Here is a 26275-nt window from a genome sequence, read left to right as displayed (position 1 = left end):
ACTAGCCCAAAGAGGAAATAATTCTTTGGGCACCTTGAGCTATGAAATATTTTATTAAAGCCTGTGCAGACAGAAATATTAATGAGATTTTTATAGCTTCCAATGACTAAAAATAATTTTGGATCTCAAACTGTCTGTATTGTATAATATGCCTTTTTCTGTGTGTATGCCAAAGACATAATCTTATAGGAGATTTATGTATTTCTTCTCTATATAAATAGTATAGGCAAAAAAAATTTCAATATATTAAGCTAGACTAACAGAAATATTTTTCCAAAATACTGTTAGCATGTAATTTAAGTCAACAAGGAGAAGCACAATATTTACAATGGTCATTACTCTGTTACCATGCTAATTTTTCCCCTAAAATTGTGTGCAATTTGGTTGCACATAAAAGTGAAATATGAAACTCATTGCTGAGTGCTTAGGAGTGCAGGTAAGGTGGTAGATGGCTCTCGACGCCACGCAGCCACTAATCGCATCACTATCTACAAATCTCATTTATAAAGTACTTAAATTTAACAATCTGTCCACCTCGACTGCATTTCAAGAAAATGTTTATCAATAAAAATGTGAATTTTCAAATTTATTAGCAATATTAAACATGAACGCATCATTATCTGCCATATTTTAGCAATTGCATAAATGGGGCTTTGGTTCTTTTATTTGCAGAGGCAATAGGATGAATTATTAAATCTCTTTAAGTGCTGTCCAAGTTTAATGTATCCATTTATTTGCACGGTGTCCACTCATATGCAAAGTGTGACTATTTAAGTAAATCGCATTCACATAGATACCATCATACTTTATCTCCCCGGTGCAAGATTTATGATTATAAAAGAGGGAAGAGACCATTTCTGGTTAGGTTCACATCATGAACAATAAACTCTTGAGAGTTACTTGAAAGAAAAAAAAAATAGTAGTTTCATTGTTAAAGTTGCCCTGGCTTGAAAATATCCACAACCTAGCTTAATGTATCACGAACAGCTAAGGTCGCTCTACAAGAGGTCCCCCGGCTTGTGTTCAGACTCCCCCCAGAAAGAGGACTGGGGTGGGGTGGGGAGGCAGGGTAAACACAGCTGAGTCTCTAGTCAGTGCCTGTACTTAGTAGGTAGCCTTTAAAAGGCCACAGAAGGACTAAATCCACAAACACGCTCTGCTTGACTTGATTTTTGTTCCGAAAGGCAGTTATTAACACTATACTCAAAAATCTTGGGAGACTCACTTTCCAGAAATCTGTGCAGTTCTCTTCAGTGGGCCTACCTCCGATCCTTTCTGGACTGAGGTAGAGTACGCACATGTATTTATTTGAAATGACTCTCAAATGGCATCAGGATAAATATTAAGCTGTGATCAAGTTAATACTGTGGATGTCACCCTCTCATGAAGACAGTCTATTCCCTATTTATTCATTTATTTTTAATAATAAACTGAATCCCTCTTCCTTGTGAGCCACATCACATGCCTTCATGACCTAAAAGTTCTTATTCCAATATTTACCTTGTGGCTCTCTTGCAATCCTATCAGTAATTCCTTAACCTCTGATTTAAAAATATACAGATCTTTCTGATCTCGAAAAACCACACTGCCTCCTCTAAGTTCTATTTCTTGTCACTACCAACACGTTTGAATGGGGAGTGAGCACCCACTGATTTTCACCTCTCCCCCGTCCCGTGTTTTCTGTCCTCCCCCACTTTTAGCAAGTCATCAATGTCTTCTTTCTGTCAAGAGGGAGGAACTTTACATGGGAGGGTGTCTGGGGATAGACACAGCCCATTCTGTAATCTATGAAGCATAGCAGCTGAGAGCTTGTTCTGAGAACTACTCCCGATGTAGGAGAAAATGCCTCCCCTTCATGCAAACCTTGGGCAGCATTCTAAATCCTTCCCAGACCCCCTAAAAATCATAATGAATGTCCTCCATATTCTCATAGCACTTCCCCCCCATCACGAAATTCAACGCACAGTTCTTTACATAGGTCTGTTTGCTCAGACTGCTGATCTTTGCAGGTCAAGGCTGTGACGTAGTCCCAAGAGAGTCCAAAAACACTCACTGACTATAGAAGTGGGGCAACGGTGGGACATTTGTGCAAAACTGAAAGGTAGCACAGAAAAGGGAAAGCACAGTAGTAGAGAAAAATTGGGGCGCTTTACTTTCACAGTTCAATACTGCAAAAAAAATGACCCTAATGAACGTTGTTAGATGCTTACTCTATGCCGAGGGATAAGAAATCAGATACCAGCCTGCCCTCAGGAAGTTCTCAGCCCATGAGGACGCAAGATGAGTAGTGATCAGGGCACGCGGTAGGCAGAGCATCACAGTGGCGGCCAGTCCTGAGTGCAAGGGAGCCCAGGAGTGAGGTCTACATCAGACTCAGGGTGGAGGAGGCTGCAGGGAGAGCAGGGCTTCCAGAAAAGGGACATGAGCTGAGGTCTGGATGTTAAGTAAGTATTGGCTAGTCGACAGCAAAAAAAAGATCGTTGGAAATAGGATTTAAAAAAAATTCAACATATTTCTATTTTTCTACACATTGTTCTGTGTGGGTTGAAGAGACTTAATGCTAGTTTTATTTATTCATGAAACATACTTATCGAACATCTACCATGGACTGGGTACCGTTTTAGATATTTGTGATACTCATCAACCAAAACAGAGATTCGGGCTCTTGCAGAGGTGAACGTTCTAGCCAGGACGGCATAGGAGCTTACATTCAGCCAGATGTCAGAAGCCAGCAGCCCTTGGGCTAGAATCAGCTCACAGGTATGGTTTTTATTTGAGCCAACATTTATAGGTCAGAAAATCTCATACAATAAATTGGATTTTTTGGCTTCTCTCAAAAAACCCAGAAGAGGTGGTTCATCAACATTCCTGCACAGCAACACCTGTCTAGTGCCAAGGCTCAGGGGCCCTTTTGTAATGCCCACCGCTCGGACCCAGGCATGCACTGCCTCCTGGCCCGCTTCACCGGTTTCCTCCGTCTGACTCCTGCAGACTTCGGCATTTGTTAATCCTTTCATAATCTACTACCAAAACATTAATTTGTATTACAAGGAAGCTATCACTTTATAGATTGACAGTAGTCCTGCCCTCATCCCCGGGGTATATGGTCCAAGACCCCAAAGAATGCCTGAAACTGTGGATAGTACCGAACCTTACGTATGTTGTTTTTCCTGTACATACACACCTATGATAAAGTTTAATGCATAAATTACACACGGTGAGAGATTAACAGCAATAACTACTGATAAAATAGACCAATGATAATACACTGTAATAAAAGTTATGTGAATGTGGTCTCTCTCTCAAAATACCCTATGGTACTGGACTCACCTCTCTCCTTATGATGATGATGTGAGATGGTAAAATGTCTATCTGATGAGGGGCACCCGGGTGGCTCAGTCTATTAAGTGTCTGCCTTTGGCTCAGGTCATGATCTCAGGGTCCTGGGATCGAGCCCTGCATCAGGCTCCCTACTCAGCGGGGAGTCTGCTTCTTCCTCTCCCTCTGCCCTGTGGACCCCACCCCACTCGTGCTCTCTCTTTCTCAAATAAATAAAATCTTTTTTAAAAAAATGACTAACTGATGAGATGAAGTGAGGTAATGAGGTAGGCACTACGACCTAACATTAAGCGACTGCTGACCTTCTGAGGCTAAGTCAGAATCACTGCTTCCAGAACATGGCTGACCGCTGGTTACTGAAACCGTGGAAAGCACCGCACTTTCCACGGAAGCAAGAATGAACTGATATTGAATGTGTGAGCTCATGACTTTCATAATGTGTATGAGAGAAGAGTAAAACTTGTGAAATAAGTCTGTCACTCTCACCTCATCGAATCTCAGATGTTATCCATTGTGAGAAGTGTCATTAATTTATATACTATTAAGAAATTTTAAAAATGTTGCCAATTAAACTACGATCCACTATTGATTGTAAGACACACTGCGATTTGGAGTGCGGAGATGTGACAATGACAAGCATCTCAGAATCAGTAAGTGATTGTAACTTTTTTACATATAATAAACAGCACTAGAAGTCTTACACATTTCATATAAATCTAGCATTGGTAATAGGCTTAAAACAGTAGATTTTTCAAACCAAATGTGACTGACAAAATCTTTGGTGTTTTACAAATAAGAAAGACCATGTAAGGAGGGCACCTGTTGCATGGTGCACTGGGTGTTATACGCAACTAATGAATCATCGAACTTTACATCAGAAACCAGGGATGTACTGTGTGGTGACTAGCATAACATAATAAAAAAACATTAAAAAAAAAGAAAGACCATGTATTTATGGGTGGGCAACCCTTTAGTGGCATAACATGACAATACGGATCTGCTGGTACTTAAACAATATTCTTTCTTAGGCCTTTGTAATCACTGAATGTGGCATCTTAGACTAAAGCTTAGACTAAAGCTGCTTTATGTACACATATACACACATACATATGTGCATCCACTTTAATTAATTGAGCGTGTGTTTTCTCCCTTTTAACCAGCACTCCGATCTAGACAGAGGGCTTCGGCGCGGAATTGGACATTTCCACATCTTGGGCTGGGTGGTGTCTACATGGCAGCATACCTATGGGATGATTCCGTCCTCCTGCTGCTCCATAGCATTTTCCCCCCCGCCTCACCCTCCGCCAGGTTAATCACTATTTTGATGATAATTGCACCGTGAAAATTATCATCAATTATTTTTTCTTTTCTTGAACTTCTGATAAGTAGAATCATACGATACCTATTTGCATGTCTGCCTTTTTTTGATCAACACGTCTGTGCGATTCATCCCTGCTGTTCTGTGTATCAATGTTTTGTTGTTGTTGGGGCCATGATAGCGTCCCACTGTATTCATCCACCACAATCCGTCAATTCTGTCCATGGATATTTGGGCTGCTAACAGTTTCAGGTTATCATGAATAAAGTTGCCTAGAAAATTCTTGCACGTGTCTTTTGATGGAGGTGAGCAGTCATTTTTGTTGGGTGCATAACCTAGGTATTGGGTTGCCAAGGTAGAGGGTAGGAATACTTTGTTTTACGGCCGAGTTGTTCTCCAAAGTGATTATACTGACGTCGTGTATTTATTTGTATAAGTATCTGTGAATGCAGAATGCAGTGGTCAAAGCTGTAAATAAAGTGATGATTCAGGCTATGTGATCCCTGAAGGTACTCCTATGCTGAAACTCTTACACATCAAACTCAATTTTATCTCAGAAAACAACCACATAAGGAAATCCACTTTATTTCCTCACCAGGAATTGTTCAGCTAGGAATGAGAAGTAAGTTAGTTTCTTAAGAGTTCTACATTTTAATTGGTACATGGATTCTTACTTTTTCTTATAAAAACTATATGGTTGAATACTGAGCAGTTACCATGCACTTAGCTTTTATTTTTCTCCCCAGCTAAGACCCATCAAGAAATAGGTAGATCATAAAATTAGGAAAAAAGTTTCTTTTTTTTTTAAAAACACTTTGGAGGGACTTCTAAAATATGGAATTTTTCAGCGGTAAGCAGAGAAATAAAGAAAAATGTGGCCTAAGTTACGAATAGCATCACAAAATAAGTAAACTTGAACAGTGACTTTCAGATTTCATTACACACAGAGGACACATAACTCAGTATTACCTGCTTATATGTAATATAAAGCTTCCATTAGGGGAAGTTCCTATTAGGGACAGTTTCCTGTTTTCCCCTCCCTACTTTCTTGTTAGGCCTGCTTTGTAAAATCCTCTAGGACCTGCCTACCAAGTAACAAAATTACCCACATTTTCATCAAGCTCTCTCTAGTCTTCTGCTACTCAAAGGTCAGAGCCAGGGGTACAGCTGCCTCATCTATGCCCTGCACAAAGGTGCCCAGTTGGGGGGCAAATGAGGGATAGACGCTACCTCAAATGCTGAAGGAAGGGGCACTTTTTATTATTCATCCTTTTAATGAGGGTTTATTTTTTAATTTGCATAAAGGGGCCATATGTGTTAGCTATGGCTGTGACACATACCTTATTCCTTTGACCTGCTGCACCTCTTGCTTAATTGCTTTTATCTCCTTCTTGCTTTCCCTCCCCACCCCCCAAAATGCTACCTCCTCTATAAATACAGATACACAGCTGGGATTAAATCCTCCAAAGAGGAAGTAAATATGCTGTGGTCTAGGTGCATTTTACGTATGCCTGTTAATATGAAAGATTTCAGAGCCAGGGCAAAATTACAAATGGCGGCGGGTAAATGATAGTTCAGAGTGATGTTCAGATTACTGATAAATTCAAAATATTCTAGAAGAAAGAAATTACTATTTAGGCGAATAAGCATGCTTTCTGCCTCCCCTTGGGTTTGCTATTTATCTAGTGCACACCCCCTCTGGTACCCAAGAGATAAAAACTTTGGTTAATCTTGTCTTTTCCATAATACAAGTAAATTTAACCCAGATACATTTTCCTCCTGTAGAATCTTTACAACGTCTAGTCTTTTGTGTAAACGTAATTTAGTATTGTCTTTCTGATGAAATGTCATAAGGTCTAAGTGCCATGAGAAAGACAGTGTGAGGAAGCTAATAAGGAAAGCTGTCAAATGACCTAGTTCATCCATTTTGCTTGGTCTGTGCCATCTTTTAAATTGTTTTCCAGAAAAGTCAGCATTTTATAAAGTACGACAGGTTGTGCTACCCACAAGGCAAATATCAGACTATGCTGAAATTCCTAGTTAATTATTGATAATTTTCAGAAACTTCAAGATAAAAATAGCAAAAATGGATTCCTTGGGAACACAGAAAAGGATTTTCTAAAAATTTCCTTAGGATCATGTTATCTCATTTTATAGCTTGTACTTAGCATGATTTTATTTTAATGCTTTAAAGTGGATATTCTTTTTTTTTTTTACCAGAAAATACACCTTTGACACACAATTAAAAATATATATGTGATTTATATCATCTTTCTGTTCTACCTCCAATTCTACCAATTCTATACCAAATAGGAAAAAAAAATGGAATTTTGAGAAGTTTGAAATGATAAGAGAAAAATTACTTAATGGCAGACTGTATTTAACTGATATGCTTTTGCTTCTGGTTTATTGTTATAATAAAACAAGATCATATAAAGCATTACTTTTTAATGCTAGAAAAACAGGAGCAAAATAAATCAAGAAAATAATATCTGCACTTTATTATTTCTTGCTTTACAAACATTAAACTATATAAAAAATTAAAAATGCTATTTTATATTCAACCGCTTCTAGTTTTTCATAGAAACTACACAATAGAAGAATAAATGTTTCCTTTTAACAATCAGCTGCATTAAGACTAAGTCTATACTAGCAAAATTATTAGAATATTTCAGCAAATACTTAATAACTCAAGTAAAAAAAGAACCACTTTGCCGTAACTATCAGACTATGTTAGACAATATTGAGGGAGAGGATTCTGATTGTTCATAGACCTGCCCTCAGTGCTTGGTTTTATTCTTTTAGTATAAACCTAGAAGAAATAAAGAGGAGAATTATCCTCTTGCCAATTCCCATTTCTTCCTTGGACTGATGAGTTATCATGATGATATTACTTATCTGACTTAACAAATGAGCGCAAACATCAGTGAATGTGAAAAGCAAGCACCATGCCCTTTGGATAAAATAATGCTCTGTCCAGAACAGTTCTTCTTCCAATTAGGTCAGTGCCATTGGTGGCAGGCTCACTCAATTTTTATATTTAAAAATAAGTATAAGGTAACTCAGGTAGGAAAAGTACATGTATTTTAATGTGGCAGGGAGTGGCTGTTCCACCCCGCATGCCTTAAATAAATTTGCCTAAAGCAGTGACTAACTCAGGGGGAACACAGAGCTGAGCTGGACCATCTTCCTTGCCCTCGGGGGGGGAACCGGCCTCCCCGGAGACTGCATCCCTGCTACTCTCTTGCTCCTTTATCCTCCCACTCTTTTCGGCCAATGAGAGCTCAGGACAGGAAACAGGAAGGGGATGTAAAACTTATCCTATGGTTCTTCCCTGCCAGGTTCCAGTTCGGTGGTTGGCTGGGTTGCAGTCTTCCCTCTAAGGCCACAGCTCCACATCGGGGAGCCCACTGGAGCTCGATCTCATGACCCTGAGATCATGACCCGAGCCGACCCCAAGAGTCAGATGCTTAACCCACCGGGCCACCCAGGAGCCCCAGCAGATGATGTCTTAAGGATTCTTCCAGGTTTTTTGTTCTTTGCTCACTTTTGAATTGATCATTACATAGTACATAGAATCAGTACAATGTCCCTGCCAAATTCTCCCTGATGGAATTGATGTATACAAAGCAAACTCAATGCTGGCTGATTCGGGCAACGGAAGATGGGGGAAGGTGGTGGTGGGGGAGGAGGAGGAAGGAAAGAGAAGTCGTAATTTTCCTCACCACACAAAATAAGTTCACTTGGAGAGTCTGATCATGGAAAGGAAATAATAATGAAAATAATAAAAGTTGAGAAGATCTGCCTGGAAGTGGAATGACATCCAGACAAAGGTTTACCAGGTGGTGGTATAAACATTACAAAATGAAATCATATATTTTTGTTAGGCTAAATTCAAATTAAAAATAGTATTGCATGTATTTGGCAGAACAAAGTGCTCTTCTTTGATTTTGACATAAACGGGAAACAGTAATTTAGATACACTATATTGAGATTTCAAATGGCTGTAAATAGGCTCATTATCAATATGTTGAAAACCCTTAAAAATGAGCTCTGAACATCTAACTGAAATGCTTAGGTATTTAGATTGAGTAATATCTACTTCAACAAATTGAAGCATGCAATATGTTTTGAATAATTGTTAATTTATGCTAAGGTAACAACTGTGTAATATAACTGAAATCTATGTTAGTAGAAGATAAGGAAATCCCTTCCAGCTATTTCTATTACAAACAGCAGGCTGCAATTTTCAGCCTTCTTCCTTGTGTAAAATATGACTTTAGATGCTTGTGAAAGCATTTGCTGTTAATTTCTGAAAATCAATAATTAGCACTTCTCAACACTATGCAATAAAAATAACACAAAGACGAGAAAAAGCACATCTCACAGAAATGACACACATCCCACTTCGACTCGCTGCATTATTTATGCTTTTCTAGTGGACGATTGATGACCATGGACTAGCTAAGGACTGCAGTAATTACAAGGAGAAAAGATAAACCTAAATTAAAGATTTATTCACTAATCAAAATTAAATATGTGTCATTAATTTTCTTGATACTAATTTCTATATAGAAACTTTAGTCACTGATTCTTTGCAACGCAGGCCTTATTGCTGGGGGTGAGGAGCACACAGACACATCGGACTCTATACTCTTGCTCGTTTTAAGGATCAGAATATTCTTCTTGTTTCCCAAATGATTCTTTAAGCTTAAAAGAATACCTAATGTAGATTTCCACTTCCATAATTTAAAATGGAGGGGTTTTCTTTCTATTTTATTTTAATTTAATTTAATTTTATTTTATTTTATTTTTCTCTTTCAATTTGGCTTTTGAATTTGCTCACATTTTTAACTCAGTAAAACTTCCAGGAATTATAGGGGAAAATGAAGATGGTTTTAAGAAATCTTTATCAGCCCTTTTGTTGATCATTTGTTGCAATCACGTCGCAGAATAAATGCCCAGGAGAAAACCCCTGGATATTTCGCAGATGAAGACAATTAGGCATCACGGCCCTTGTAAATGGACAACACTGTGCTACAGCGCACTCAAGCGATCCACAAGGGGGGTGTTGCTACCCCTTGTCAGACAGAAGAGAGGAGTCAGAAATGGGGGAAGGAAAAGACAAGGGATGACAAAGGCACAGAAAGAATAAGCAATGACCAGACGGCCATCAATGTCCTCACTACAAATACCTTAATTTACATCATTAGGATGAAAAGTGGGTTAACTTTTTCCTTATACATTTTATGAGTTCATCTTCTAGGAAAGCCAGCATTGTAGCTGTTTTGGTTAAAGACATGTCTGTCTTGTGGTTCTTTTTTTTTTTTTTTTTTTTTAAGATTTTATTTATTTGACAGAGAGACAGCCAGTGAGAGAGGGAACACAAGCAGGGGGAGTGGGAGAGGAAGAAGCAGGCTCCCAGCAGAGGAGCCTGATGTGGGGCTCGATCCCACAACACCGGGATCACGCCCTGAGCCGAAGGCAGACGCTCAACCGCTGTGCCACCCAGGCGCCCCTGTCTTGTTGGTTCTTGACAGCCTTATCATGTCAGGTTTCTGTAGTAGCAGGAATGGTTCAGCAAGAAAATAAAGTGAAAACTGAAGGAATCTATTCTACTTCCTTTGGGCATATTCTCACTATAGCAGATCCAAAGGAATGCTTTGCTATCCCTGTCAGATCAAAGGAAGAGATAAACGCAGAAAATATAATCTAAGAAGACCAAGAAATATTAGCAACAAAAAAATTAGACTAAAAATGCCACACTTTTATAACTACTGGCAATATAAAAATTTAGCATTTAACGCTTTAATATTTCCGGCATAGATGAATGTGTATGTATGCATAAATAAATATTGCATGGCCCATATGTTCTAATAGTTTGCCAGCAAAATAGCCTTTTGCGATAGGCTTGTGTATATACCTCTCACTGTTGAAGAGAAGTCATTTAAGTCATTTTTCAGTTTGGTAGTGTTGACGGTACATATGATGATATAGAGAAATGAATTATTAAAACAAAAGTTTTTCCAAGATATTTCATTTAATTATGCTTTTAGGTAATAATAACTAATGTCCATGTAGTGCTTTATGGTTTACAAAGTATTTTCCCATATCTTTTCTCATATGCTCCTCAAATACAGACCCATGAGTTAGGTATCATTTGTGTTATCATTTTATAGGTAGGAAAACTAAGGTACATAAAAGTAAAGGGAGTCACTCAATGTCTCAAATTGTAATGACTGGCTGTGATGAAACCTATTACCTGGTTTCTACCTTTCTATCGTATTTTATTGCCGGTTACATACCATATAATCATACTCTAAGGCAGACAGGCTTGAGTAATTATATCCATGATCCGAAGAGTGATCCACTTTAGAAACAACTTAGAATGAAATGTTCTTCACTAATTATAAGAGTACAGTAAAAAAAAAATCATGACATTTAATTTGTAATCTCTACTAACCAACTATCGACTATGGCTAGTGCCTTTGGAACTCTTGAAGACAGACAAAACAAGTTTTTCTGCAAAGTGGTTAAAATAAACAACGAACGAAATGGCTGAGAAAGATTTCTTTCTTTCCTTCTTTTTTTTTTTTTTAGAGAGAGACAGAGTGCAAGTGAAGGGGGGGTCAGAGGGAGAGAGACAATCTTAAGCAGGCTCCGCACCCAGTGCTGAGCCAGATGCAGGGCTCGATCTCATGACCCAAAGATCATGAGCTGAGCTGAAATCAAGAATTGGACACTTAACCAACTGAGCCACCCAGGCACCTCACTGAGAAAGATTTCTTAAAATTTCCCATGTAATTCCTGGTTTTACTGAGTTGAGGATTTTACGAAATTCAAAAGCACAAACAGAATAGAAAGAAAAACCTTACAGGTTAAATTAGTGAAATGGGAATACACATTAGGTGTCCCTCATTTTTAAGAATCATTTTGAAAGTAAGAAGAATATCATCTCCAAAACTAGGAACTATTAGTAAATACTGTTATTTTAAAATTCCTAGAAAGTAATGGGACTAAAGCAACCCTGAATTGAGAATCAGGAGACCTCACCTAAATCTGACTCTGACGCTACATAGACGGGTGTCCTTGGAAAAATTATTTAATAAGACTGTTGGCCTAGATTAATGGTTTTTAACTGAGGATGTATATGAAAGACCTGAAAAGGTTTTTGTTTTTCAAAATAAAGCTGCTTCAACCCTTTCCCTGGCTATCCTGAGATGCCCATAGGATGGGGAGTGGGACAGGGGATAGGGAGTTAGATGGGGTTCGATGGATATGGCAGGTGTATTTGAAAATAGTTGAGGGCTGGGGATATAGAAGACCATTAGAGTTAAAAATTCAAAACTAGGTAATAGGTACATGGGAGTTTCATCACACCATTCTCTCTACTTTTGTAGGAAGAGGAGAAAAGCTTTCCAGATCTTCTTATATACCTATAGTAGACAGTGCTTCTTAAACTTAAATGTCTCAGACGAGTCACTGGCGATCTCCTTAAATGTATGTTCTGATTTAGTAGGTTGGGAAGGCCTGAGAGTCTGAAGTTCTCAGAAGTTCCCAGGTGATGGTGTTACTGTTGGTATGGACCACATTTGAGTAGAAAGGAGTTAGAACACCCTGGGACCAGATAATTACTAACTAGAATATTCTATTTTCTCAGCCCGTCATAGGATGGAGTTTCTTGGCCATCATTTGGTAAGTAAAAATATAAAGCAAATCACATCATTTTTATTAATATGTAAAAATAGTAAGAAAGAATATTCATTACCATGCTTAAAATTACTGCTTCAATAGTCAGTTGAGCTCATCTATGAAATAATGTGTCTAGAAGATTATGATGTAAGCCAAGACTTAAGACAATTTAAATAATATCTAATATCCAACAGATCTAGTGTTTACATATTAAGAAGCGCTTTGTACCAGAACTGTTCTGTCATGTTTCTGCCCAGAGGCTGTCATGATAAAGTTTATTATCAGTTACTGCTTTACAAGTATAAAATAAGTTAAGCTGTCATATTTTTCTCAGGCAAAGATCCTAAGCTGTCAAAGAATGTCAATTTTAAATCTGACATAGAGAAGAAAATTATCTGTTATTCTGACCTCTAATTTCTTGACATTTTAATGCCATAATTGCTGTGGTTAGTGCTGCTTCATGATTTCACCTGTCAAGGAAGAATGAATCAATAACCTTAAGCCATTTCTCAAATTTTAGCCCTAACTTCAAAGCTCAAAGTTATAGGCAGGACATATATTGATATTCATATATTAAATATTGTTTAAATCAGTGTTTAATTTAAGCATCAAAAAATCATCTTCCTTAGGCTAGCTGGAGTTTAGTATAACTATAACCTTCCTTTGGTTTTATTTATGTGAAATGTAATGATCTTAGTATTTAAAAAATACAAAGACAAACATTATCGAATAAAAGAAATTCATTAAGCTAGATAAGAGGGCTAACATTTTGAACACTGCTTTTTCCAAGAGTTTGTGTCCAACCATTCAGGTAGGTATCAACTTTCTCAAGTCATGGTACCATAACACAGACCTCTGGGATCTCAACATTGACGTTTTCATAAAAGATGTTGTGCCTCCCAGAGGACCCCCTCACAGGGGAAATGTATACGTAAGGAGGTATAAATGGCTACCAAATAGTGAATATACTGCACACTTCATTCCTCTTATCTACAGAGTTTATTGCGTGACAGTAGATGCTAAGCGCTGTTTAGGTTGGCAAATGTATTTCATGTATTATTCCTCCTTTATAGAGAGAGCAATTGAAGGAGATCAAACGTCTTGGCCAGCATTAGATAGCTCACAGATTTTAGGTGGGTTCTCATCTATCGAGGGTTCCTAAATAATATTGCAGTATGTTTTGGGGAATATGTTAGTTTGTGGGGTACAGGAGATAAGGGGGGGAGTGGGGAGAAGGACAGTTAACTCATGTCCCTTGATATCATTTCATCTGCTATGGCTGCAACATAATAAGCAGTTTCTTAGCAGTCTTAAGGAGATAAAATATCTTTCTAAGCAGTCTTGAGTTGAAAAGGTCCACAGGGTCAGAGCTAATGTCTCTCTCTGCTGGTGTGTGCTTGGGCCTCTGCTGGCTGGTGGAAGGAAGGTAACCGTGTACCAGGTACATGCTCTCTTAGGGAGTATTCTGAGAACAGACATCAGAGTTTGTGGGTCAGGGAGGCAGGTGAGGAACTGGGGTCGGAGGACATATCTATCATAGAATAACTCTGGGAGTTTCTCTAGTGAAACCTCAGCATTCAGCAATTATGTGCTCAGAATGAGAATGCTAGAATGAGAGTCTTGAACTCAGGCCCCCTAATGCTTGGCGGTCTACCTCACTATGAAGGAATCAGGGGCAGTAACATATTGTTCAGACCATCTACATAACAAGCGGCCATCATGGCTGAATCACTCCCATCCAATAAAAACTTTTAAAAAATTATACATTTTCATGTAATGTTTCATTAGGAAGTCCTATAATTTGATAATTAAGGCCCATACATAGTTTTTTCCCCCACTGTCCAAAGCAATGGTGTGATATTTCATAGAAGCAGGTATTTTTATAGAATTCAAAAAACACAATATCTATGTAAAGAAAGTCTCAATTCTAATTCCATCTTCTTTTTATTCTCATTTATCATTTTATTTACTCATTTAAATATGAGAAATCTGAAAAAATATGCTCAAATAAATTATCCTTGACTATCAAAAAAATAATATGAGAAATCTGCTATTTTCCTGTCCATTTTAATGCTGTCTTGCACTTTCACAAGATATGCTTAAAATATTGTATTTTTCCAAAGTGGATCAAGGACAGAGCGATTTAATGGGTAAAATGTAAGATGAGATATTCAGGAACAAAAAGGCTGATGGTATTTAAAAGTCAAAAACCAATTTGAAGGTGGTCTTGGGTTAAGAGATAAGCTAGTCCAATTCTTTTTTGATTCTAAAGGTATTGGTTCTAAAAAGAGAATATAATTTGTAAGGTGTTTACAGAACCAGGCAAAGGTATATTGTGAAAATAGTAATTAAGCTCAGAATTATCTCCTATAAAATAATCTGATTACAGTTTGTACAGTACTAAATCAGGTGAGTATAATGGTTTGCAGAGAAAATCCCTTCTTTCACCCATGACTTTCATAAGATCTGGCTTCTCTCTCATTCGTTCGTTCTCTGTCTCCATCCCCTTCTCCCATTTTCAGGCACTAATCCATTTCCTTGCACGTACATGATATAACACTGCACCTAATGACGTGCTTACAATGTGTTCTCTGAATAGTTAGCCCTAAGGGTCCAATGAGCACCGATCTCAAGCCTCTCCCCTCTCTTCTCTGCTTGAAGCCATACAAATGGAGCCATTTTGTTTTTGTAGAGGTATGTAAGAAATAACTTTATGGATGCAAATTCTTCTTGTAGAGCTTTATTTCCCAAATCTACAAGTTTTCCACCTCTAAAATTAAAAGTAAAAAAATAAAACAAGCATTCCACTGACGGGAAACGTAGCCATGATTGCTTGTTTTGCACACAGCAGATGGCCGCTATAGCATGGAATGGAGGCTGGGACGTGGCTTCCTGGCAGCGAGACTTACCCAGCAGCTGTTGCTCCTTTACTCTTTCACCTATCTGAAGTCATTTTGTGCAGTGTGGAAGTGATTTAAATAATATTTTATATGAATATTTTCAGTAAAAATACTTATGCACATAGTAGAGCACATAATTCCCAACTGTTAGCTATAAACTTTCAGGGTAAGAACACACAGGAATAAAAATACTCTACCCTCATGTATTTTATTGATGTATTTCAAAGAACATTCTGGAATAAAATACTATACCCTAATCTACTTTATCAATGCATTTTTTGAACATTCTGTCTGGAAGTCTGTAATTTTGCTTTTATTAAGAAAATATATACTGGCAGCTTATTTTAATGTGAACAATTCTTATTCAAATATTCAACTAGGTTTCATTAATAACACCCACAGAGCATTAAGCATTTTAATGAAGATGCTGAAATAAAACAAGTAAAGTAGGGATATCGAAGTGCATTATATGTGTCTACAGTTCAAAAGAGAAGAACACAGTGGTCTCATTACTTGGTTTTGACATATAATACTCATTTTCCTACATTTGTCAAAATGCTGAAATTTATGTTTCATAAAAGTTTATGTTGAAAAGAAATTTATACAGAAAGAGACGGAAAGCCAAATTTGTGTTTGAGAGATGACCGAAATCTTTGGAATAATATGGGATTTAACACCTACCTCCCTGAGCACAGGGTCAGTGATACTATCCAGGTTCACAGAGCCTTCATAGGTTAAGTAGTGAAAGACATTCAGAGCACGCACTGCTTCTGGTCCTCGCTGTTTGTAGCCAAATATAAGGTCAATCCACTGATGGAGTTGGCAAGAAACAAATTCACTTTCCAGGGCCTGCAATGAATGAGTCAAGAAAGAAATAAGAGACTATACAAACTTAGCAAATCTCCCTTTTTCTTACTTTGAAATATTCTATGTAAAGAAGTATGATATGCTCTTTGCATTACTATATTTTATCTCTATGTATTAGATGTCCTGTTCCTAGAAATGGCAAAATAATAAGACACAGACCTGAATGAGAATGTTCTCTTTCCAAAATGCTTAAGTTCCTTGTGGCTCCATTATGTTTAGCTTATGATCTTTCATATTACACAGGTTTCTTAAAAAGACACATTCACGTTTAAAACAAAACTAATTTGAAGTATCTGTTTTAATTTTACAATAATTTCTCATTTTTAAACATTAGTTTAAAATTAAAAAATTTCATTAGAAACTTTGATATACACTTATTTTCCTGCTTAAAGTCTTCAAATTTATCATAACACTACCAAAAGGGGATGCCTTCCTTTGGCTACAAATGAACTCTTGCTGTTACACAGTCTAGGAATCACTGGGCATTTTACATGTTTGCTGCTAGTAGGAAATGAATGCAAATTACTGACAGTCAATGACCATACTAAGCTTCCATAAAGGGTCGGAAAAACAAGAAGGCCTTTTCGTTTCCTAAGAAGCCATCATAAGCTTCCTGGAGGTATCCTGACATGTGGGCATGGAGTTCTGCTCATACCTGTGACACGAATAGTGCCGATTACTGTACGGTTCTCTAGGTCTCTCACTTACTGCATCCCCTTGTCATCAATTTCCTATTGATTTTAAGAGCACACTGATTTCAGCAACATGAACAAAAGCTGTAAGAGCTAGCTTCTTAAATTTCAACTAAGTGTAGCCATATTAAACAATTTTCTAAATTACAGCTGTAACTAGATATGTGAATGAAGTCATTCTCTGGCTTCACGACCCTGATTTCCAAGGCGTTGACACCAATTTGGAATAACTTAATTAATAAATGATTTCTTAAATCAGCCCTTTGGTAATTATATTTATTTTTTAATCTATAAAATATCTGAATACTTTGCAACTTTCCGTGTGATCACATTTTACTAGTAATTTTATTTCCCTCAACCCCATGATTGATTTCTTCTAAAAGTTTCAGTGTTTCACTTACACCAATTATTGCGGATGTTTCTCATTCATAAACATAAACAATTAGACTTCATTAAAAGGTAGCTTCTGTACTGAAACTAAACAGAATTCTATATTCTGTATCTTAGTGGTATTGACATAACAGTTCAGACTAGAATACAGAAGACTAAAATATAAGAAAGATGTTGGTTAAAATTTTACACTGACTAAGTCAATACTGTTGGTTTGGTCGATGTGTATAAACGATTCTGTAAGTGCAGGGTAACTAGTTAATTAAAAAAAAGTCAGTCTAATTATTTAGTAATGTTTTCAGTGCTTGTTGCAATAAATGAAAGGATGAAAACTGAAAAATTCTGGAGTAGCTATTGTCCAAATGTATTCATGGGAATTCAAAATAGTAGTGAAGTCAGATACATTAATTAAAGCAGATTTTAGGGGCGCCTGGGTGGCTCTGTCGGTTGGGTGACAGACTCTTGGTTTTGGCTCAGGTCATGATCTCATGGGTTCTGAGATCTAGCCCCGCCAATGGTTACCTGCTCAGCAGGGAGTCGGCTTGAAGATTCTCTCCCTCCCCCCAACTCTCACACGCTCTCTCTCAAATACATAAATAAACCTTTAAAAAAATAAATAAAGGAAGATTTTACCAACACCATCACATAATCAGTTAAGCAGCAACCATTTCAAACAAATTTTATTTATACCACCAGACATATTTGGAAAGTATTGATGAAATTTATTATTATTCTGTTAGAGTAAAATAATTATTGAATAAAATGCCAATGCAGTTGTGAGAGGTACAGGGAATAATGACTTTTCACTACTTTGAATATTATAAAAATAGATTTGTTCCCCTTTTCTCCATCCACTACTTCCATTTCCCTCCTCCGCCAGAGGCAACATCTGTAATGTATTTGATGTTTCTCCTTTTGTTTGCATGTGTTTTTATAAAATATTACTCGCTGTATGTATGTATACACATTTGTGTATGTATTTTTGATTCATAAAAATGGTACGGGGTTATAGATTTCATTTAGTTTCTTACTTATTCCAGGTAGCATTGCTTTTTAAGATCAGCCTATGTCGCTGCGTGTATGGGAAGTCCAATGCTTCTAGTGGTCTAACAGAACTGCCCCCAGCAATGAGCACTGGACGGCCTCTAACTCCCTACGACACAATGCTGTGATGAATGTCCTCTCTTGCCTCTCTTTTTGGATCTTTGTGAGAATTTCTCTGGGACTCATAAGCTGGAGCAGGACTGCTGTATCCCTGAAGTGGATGTGTACAGACTTAACGTCTCGGCGGTCATCAGTGCCCAGCTGTGTCTCCACTCCCTCCAGCAGTGCATGTAAGATTCTGTATGTCCACAACCCATTGACTCTTAATATGATCCAGGTTTCTAATTTAGCCAGTGTAATAATGAAACAATATCTCATTGTTTTAATTTGTATTCCTCTGATCAATAAGGAATTTGACATCTTTTTAACACAGCCTTTTGGGTTTCTTCTTCTGTAAATTTCTTGCTCACATCCTTTGCTCGTCTTTTTATGGAGCTTCCTGTCTTTGTGTTGTTATTTTGCAAAAGTTCCTTATATATTTTAGGTAATCGTTCCTTGTTGGTTTTAAACATTGCAAATGCATGCTTCCAAATGTCATGTCTATGAACTTTATCCATGTTGTTCTTTGTTGAATAGTCTTAAGTTTGAGCTAATCAACTATTTTTTTCTGTTTTTATGCTCTTGGGATTTTGTTTTGAAATTACAAAGATCACTTTCTATAATTTTGATGTATTAGCTTTATATTTATTGCTTTACTTTTCATATATTCGTCTTTAATTCACCTAGAGTCTACTTTCACTCGTATGTGATATTAAATAGGGATCCAGTATTTTTGTTTATACAGTAAGTCAGTTTTTCCAGTGCTGTCTATTAAATAAACACACCTTTCCTCAGCCATCATTAGTGTGTGTATATTTGAAACAAAGCTATAAAACCGCTAGTATTTACAGATATGATAATCCACCTAGAAAAAGCAATACAATCGGCAGCCAACTTATTACAACTAATAAAAGGGTTGCAAGGTACCTTTTTCTTTCTTTCTCTCCTATCATCCCTCTCTCTTTCCTTCCTTCCTTTCTCTTTTCCCTGTCCATCTATCCATCTCTCTATCCATCTATCCATCCATCCATCTAGATATGTGTGAGTCTCCAGCTCTTTCCACTCTTTTTATTTCTATTGTTACCCTAAATTATCTTTATTTCTCATATATTTTTATACTTGGTGGATTTATTCTTTTTCAGTCAATGCAGCTATTTCTGGACCTTTATTCTTCCCTATAACTTTTACAGCAAGTGCATGCAGATACATCAAAATAATTGTGATTAGGAGTCCCATAAATTTATGGGTTCATTTGGGAAAATTGATATTAGGTTTTCCCATCCAAGGTCCTAGAATGTCTCTTTACTTGTATAGGTTATTTTCTTTCTTTTTTTTTTTTTTTTTTAAGATTTTATTTATTTATGTGACAGAGAGACAGCCAGTGAGAGAGGGAACACAAGCAGGGGGAGTGGGAGAGGAAGAAGCAGGCTCCCAGCGGAGGAGCCTGATGTGGGGCTCGATCCCAGATCGCCGGGATCACGCCCTGAGCCGAAGGCAGACGCTTAACGACTGCGCTACCCAGGCGCCCCTGTATAGGTTATTTTCTATGTATTTTATTAGAGTTAAAAATTAATATTTTCTCCATAAAGGATGTGGGAGTTTTTGGTTAATTCCCAGACAGTCCATAAGTTTTGATGCATTTATAACATTTCTAAAATTACATTTCCTATTTGGTTACTGATGATGTAAAAAAATGCCACTGATTTTTTAAAAAATTTTATTTATTTATTTATTTGACAGAGAGGCAGTGAGAGAGGGAACACAAGCAGCGGGAGTGGGAGAGGGAGAAGCAGGCTTCCCGCTGAGCAGTGAGCCCGATGCAGGGCTCGATACCAGAACGTTGGGATCAGGACCTGAGCCGAAGGCAGACACTTAAGGACTAAACCACCCAGGCGCCCAAAAAATGCCACTGATTTAAGTTGATTTTGTTTCTGGCAAGTCTTATTAGTCATAGCTTCTTTATTTTTTCTTATAGAATTCTTATAGAATTGTTCTTAACTTTGAGGACTACATTAAACAATAATGGTGATATGAAGCACCTTTGTCTTTTTCCTAATCTTAAATAGTTAGTTTTTTTGTAACACAAATATACAAACTCACAAATTTTATATATATACATATATAACATATATATACACACACATTCACACATTACATTATATATATACACACTCACAAATATTACATATCTATATATATATAATTTGGGGGCTGTTAGGTAATATTTTACATAGAATTTTTGTATTTATGTCTATACATGAAATGGCCCTATTTTTTTATTCTTTTTTTTCTCCCTTTAACTACTTTTGGAATCAAGATCACAGTAGCCTCATGGATGGCTTGCCATGTTTTCTGCAAATACTTCCTAAGAAAGGACTTTATTACTTCTTGAAAATTCGGTAGAATTTACCTGTAAAATAATATGGCCTTGGATAATTTGGAGATGGAAGATTTTACCATTTAAATTTAAGGCTTTTAAGTCTCTATTTCTTTTGGTGCCAATTCCAACCTTTTATATATTTTTCTCAGTATTTATTTCATCTCAGCTTAAAAAATTATTAGTTCATATTTGTTTACAATAATCTTTAATTCAATTTAAAAAATCTCTAAGTCTATAGTTATTTATCCTATCCTATTCTATATGTTAGAGAGGCAGCAGAGTGAATCAATGAACAATTAATTGCTTAAATAATTTTGCCCTAGGTTTTTTTTGGGGGGGATTATAAAATTAAATGACAAAGAAAAAGGTAGCAGATTCAACAGACAGTGTCTTATAGACTGTCTTGCTAGTCACTGTGTGGAGAAAAAAGAAAATCCAGTTAGAACATCTAAAAGCCAACCCTGATTCTAAATCAAATGCATACCTGACAATCGAATTTGAGATACCCCATAATGAAAGCATAAAGACCGATCTCAAGCTAAAGCGTGACACTGAGACTTAACTGTACTCTAAGTAGTATCAATCTATTACTGAAACATGCTATCTGCTTATTTGTTCTTTACAGAACTATGTTTTCTTGTACAAACCCATTTTGGACTCTGAAACAAGATTTTATTGCAAATACTTACAATGGAAAAATATAAAGAAATACTTGATTACTAAGCTATTAGGGTTATAATGGTCTTAATAGCTTTCTTTACCCTCTACTTGCATATCTAAAAGCAGAAGCAATTGCTTTAAGCCTAGATAAACCAATTCCCAATCCATAATTCTACCCTGGGGATCTGGGAGGAAGGAAATAAAGAGTGAGATTTAAACCAGAGAGGATATCTCTTAGATGGATAATAGTTACCTAATTCTAATTTCCATATTGTCCCATGGGTATTAGATGCTAGAGAATTCTTTCTCTAGCAGGTTTAGGATAAAGCATCTTTGAACTTACAAAGAAGGAAACTAGGCTAGTGGAATTAACTCTGTGGAAAGAATATTTGTTTTCTCCTGAATTCTTTTTATTTGAGAATACTGAATTTCCATCTCCTCTTCTAGACTAGAGCAAGAATACTTTCAAGTCTTTTCTCTTATTGCTTCAAAAATCTGCTTCTGATACTGAAAAAAATTCTCTAAAGAGAGTTGCATAGAGTCAAGCAGACAATCAGAAATCTTTGCATTACTGCTTCTGTAGGGGGTTTATTCTATGACTTGATTGCTTACTGGATGTATAATCCAGAGGATTCTTTTCCAGTCCCACTAGCCCCACCCTGGTCTTAGCGCTCACTGCTCTCCACTTGGGCGACTGCAACATACCTCAGCCTCTTTCTCCGATCTGGCTAATCCAACCTGTCTTGCCTCCTGCTGGGGCAACAGACTTCTGAAACCATCACACTCACGTGGTCCTTCCAGCAAAACATTAGAGTAAACTTTACCTGACCCCTAAGGCCTTTTCAAACCTTGATCCCACCCTCCCTCACTAGGTCTTAGGACTTCCAGATATACATCCTTGGCTCCAAGTAGCACAGACAATTCACAGCCCCTCACACATAGCAGCTATTACAACCTTTGAGCCTCTGTTGCTCCTTTATCCCCTATGAAACCATTTCATCCTCCTCCTTCTTGTTCAGGTCTTAGCCACCCTTCTGACTCAAGGGCAAGGTTTGCTTCCTGAGTTCTCCAGCTCACACGCTATGAATTCTTCTATGAATTTCTGTGACACTTGAAATCAGTACCCTCCTGTTTAATGGAGTAAGATAATGTATACACATTTACTTGTGAAAATCAATTTGCATATAAATTGGAAAGAGCTATACAAACAAATGGGGGTTATTACCAATTAGCACTTGTTTCAAACTTGCAATACTGTATCCTCAATTAGAATATAAGCATTTTGAAGATAGGGATCATATCTAATGCTTCTTTTCCATTTGTCATAGTTCCTAACCTCGTATTAAATAGTAAATATTTGATAAATATTATTGGCTAACTAATTAAGCAATGGGAAAGATGTGTAGGTAACAAGAAGGAAGAAATGTCAGGAGTGGGAAAGAAGCTCATTCATTCGTTCAGCGAATATTGACTGAGCATCTGCTATGCGCTGATACTGTTCTAGATTTTCGGGTTATAGCAGTGAATAAGAGAAACCAAAACCCCTGCTATGCAGGGTTTACATTGTAGTGGGGGGAGATCAATACAACCCCAGATAATTAGTAAGATACAGAGTATGCCAGAAGGTGGGTAAGTGCTAAAGAAAAGAGAAAGGTAGGACAGAAAGTTAAGGAGTATGTATGGATGGGGAGGGGACTGCTATTTTGGAGGAGGTGGTCAGAGAAGGCTTCTTTGAGTTTGTGACAATTAAGGACCACAATGAGGAAGTGAACTATAAAGATAGCTGGGGAAAGAGGATTTCACAAAAAGGCAACAGCCATTCGTTCACCCATTCATTCAAGATGAAGCATCTATTAAATGCCAGACAGTTATTTTAGGCCCCAGAGATACTATGATAAACAAGACAAAAGCTCTGATCTCTAGGAGCATGTCCCATTGCAATGCAAATAAGCAAGGTGAAAATTCTCTAATCTCTCTCCAGCCCCAAATTACTGACCATCTATCTACCCTGTGCTAGAAACTGGCCTTGGAGAATATACAGATGAATAAAGATTCCATGTCCTCAAAAATATTACAATCCAGTGGGAGATAAACATGTCAACTTGGGCTTTTCCTGCTGCTCAAACTCTTAAGCTGACAGCAGGCACTAAACGTCCCACCCCAGCCCATTTCGAGCAGAAATTACTAAATGTAATGATGGATCTCTGCTGCTCTATCCGTCACCACTCGCCACACTTGTCCCCTACCACTTACTTGCCTCTATAAGACTAGAGAAATCTGAGGGAAAATGGCCACAGCTAGGAAGCTGCAGAGAGAGGCCGTTGGCTTGAACTTTACTATATTTGTTATTATTTTTTTCTTTAAAAATTTTTTAAATTTAAATTCAATTTAGTTAACATATACTGTATTATTAGTTTCAGAGGTAGAATTTAGTGATTCACCAGTTGCATATAACACCCAGTGCTCATCACATCAAGTGCCCTTCTTAATGCCCGTCACCCAGTTACCGCATTCCCTACCCACGTCTCCTCCAGCAACCCGGTTTCTTCCCTATAGTTAAGAGTCTCTTATGGTTTGTCTCCCTCTCTGTTTTCATCTTATTTTATTTTTTCTTCCCTTCCCGTATGTTCATCTGTTTTGTTTCTTAAATTCCACATATGAGTGAAATGGTATTTGTCTCTGATTTCGCTTAGCGTAATAATACCCTCTAGTTCCATCCACGTCGTCGCAAATGGCAAGATTTCATTCTTTTTTGATGGCTGAGTAATAGTCATTGATTTACTTCTTACGACCTTCGCTGCTACTGCCCTGGCCCAAGTCACCATCATCTCTCATAAAACCTGCTTCCACCCTGTGCCTCAACACTTCATAACTAACACGGCAGCCAGAACGATGATTGCGAAATATAAGCAAGATCACGGCACGCTTCTGCTCCGACACTGCGATGACTCTATTTCACTCAGCGTAAAGATGCAAAGTGCTTACGCTGGCCTTCAAGGTCTTATGTGATCTGGCCTCACTGCTGCTCGGTCTTCTATTAGGCGCCCGCTGCTCACTCCACCCCAGCCCCTTGGCTTCCCCGGGAAGCACATCCTTGTCTCAGGGCCTTTGCTCCACATGGCCCTTCTGCCTGCAACGGTCTTTCCCCAAGACACTTCCGGTCCGCTCTCTCGCTTCCTTCCGGTCTTAATGCAAATCTCACCTTCACAGTGAGGGGATCCTGACCACCCACCCTTAGTATTCCCCATTCCCTTACCTTCCACTACTTTTCTCCCCCATAGTATTGATTACTTTCTAACATACTACATATTTTACTTATTTACTATTTTATTGTCTGTTTCCCTTTGATCAAAAGTAAGCTCTATGAGGGCAGGGGTCTTTGTCAGTGTCAGCGGTATACTCCAAACACATGAAACAGCGCCTGGAACACTCCATAATTATCTGTTGAATGAACGGATTACAGTAGCTACCAGCGTTTGCTGGGACTGATGTGTACTTGTCGATGTTCCTAACGAGAGTGTGAGCTCCCGAGGGCCACTCACTGTGTTGCTCATGTTCGTGTGTTCAGAGCCCAGAGCAGCGTGAACTGTGTAACAGGCCCTTCGTGACTGGGATAAAAGAAGGAATTTTTCTACTTTAGCTTCTTTCGAGTGGGATCCATGTTCAATTCTTCTTCGTGTTTTCCATAACGCCTTCCTCAGGGCTGGCTCAAAGATTTGTGGAATAAACAGATCCCCAGTTTCAGGGAGAAGGAGGACCCTGAAGCGCCAAGAGATTAAGGGTGCCTTGTTTGTCCAAGGCGTCAGAGCTGACATGTGGCGGGGCACGCACCTAAACGCAAGATCTGTGTCTCAGTATTTTGAGTTTGCTGAAGAACGCTTCCACACGTTCTCGTTTCTGGAAAATTCTTTGCAGAGCAGGATGTGCTTTTTAGTATAAAAATATACCCCAAATGCAAATTGTTACCCATCAAAAAGGGACTTTTTCTTTAAAATATGAAAATCGTATAAAGGATGTAATACAGCAACAGCAAAACCACATTGGGTTCTGCTTTCTCTGCCTCAGTGCACTGTGCTCTGCTCCGCAGACGGAGAATGTTCTGCATCTGGTCCAGGAGCACCAGGGATCTGCTGGGCTGAGGGCCGGAGGAGATTATCAGTGCACATCCGTGAAAGGCCTTGTTCTAAAACAAATTTTAAAAAAGGGCAGATTATGATTGATGAACCCAGCATTAGGGTAATGTTATCAGAGATACTCTCTATTTCTGTCCTTTGTGGCGAGGTCAGATTATAATCATGTTAGAACTGAACACAGTGCTTTATTAATGTTTCATGAGTGAGTCGGTTGTAATCAGCCTAGCTGGGTGTGGGTAAATTAAACCAATTCTTGATGTATGAACTCAATGCACTTAGAATTTATTGAAATGTCTACCCAAAGTGTCCATATCAGTTTTCCAGTTTTTCTAATGAGACCGAATTTTGGATTTCACAGTTCTTCAGTAAAACATAATCCTTGTCCCTGTATTTACAAAAGTATAAATGACTGTAATTAATTATACATATATTATTTCCCATAATCAGAAAACCAATTAACCAAAAAAAAGTATGTCCTTAAAAATCAAAGTACTATCTCATTTTTAAAAATAAGAGAAGGAAATTAGGTTGTAGACATACAAAAATTTTCTACAAAATGTATCAAATACCTTTTCAGTTGCTGCCATGAGATAATAAAACTGATTGATCATCAATGATATCATCCCTTTTTATAATATTACTTTTGTCTTCTTTGCCTTGAATTCCTTAATGACGGCTTGAAAGAAGAAGGAGGCAATGCTCACGGATATAGAATACTAATCCATACAAAGAGATGAATGTTTTTTTTACCACTGCGAATG

General features: G+C 37.7%; 1 protein-coding gene across 1 annotated transcript in view; it reads right to left on the bottom strand.

Annotated features, from left to right (window-relative positions):
- The window catches only part of NBEA (neurobeachin), a 664295-nt gene that overhangs the window by 25797 nt on the left and 612223 nt on the right, over positions 1 to 26275 (bottom strand). The window contains exon 48 of the mRNA XM_040622005.1: positions 15931 to 16098. Coding sequence (XP_040477939.1) covers positions 15931 to 16098 — 168 coding nt within the window. The remainder of the gene's footprint in view (positions 1 to 15930; positions 16099 to 26275) is intronic.

The sequence above is a fragment of the Ursus maritimus genome, unplaced genomic scaffold (assembly GCF_017311325.1).
Source record: "Ursus maritimus isolate PB19 unplaced genomic scaffold, ASM1731132v1 scaffold_10, whole genome shotgun sequence".
In the NCBI taxonomy this organism is placed as follows: domain Eukaryota; kingdom Metazoa; phylum Chordata; class Mammalia; order Carnivora; family Ursidae; genus Ursus; species Ursus maritimus.
Note: the sequence above shows the minus strand (reverse complement) of the source record. Positions and strands in the feature narration are given on the sequence as shown.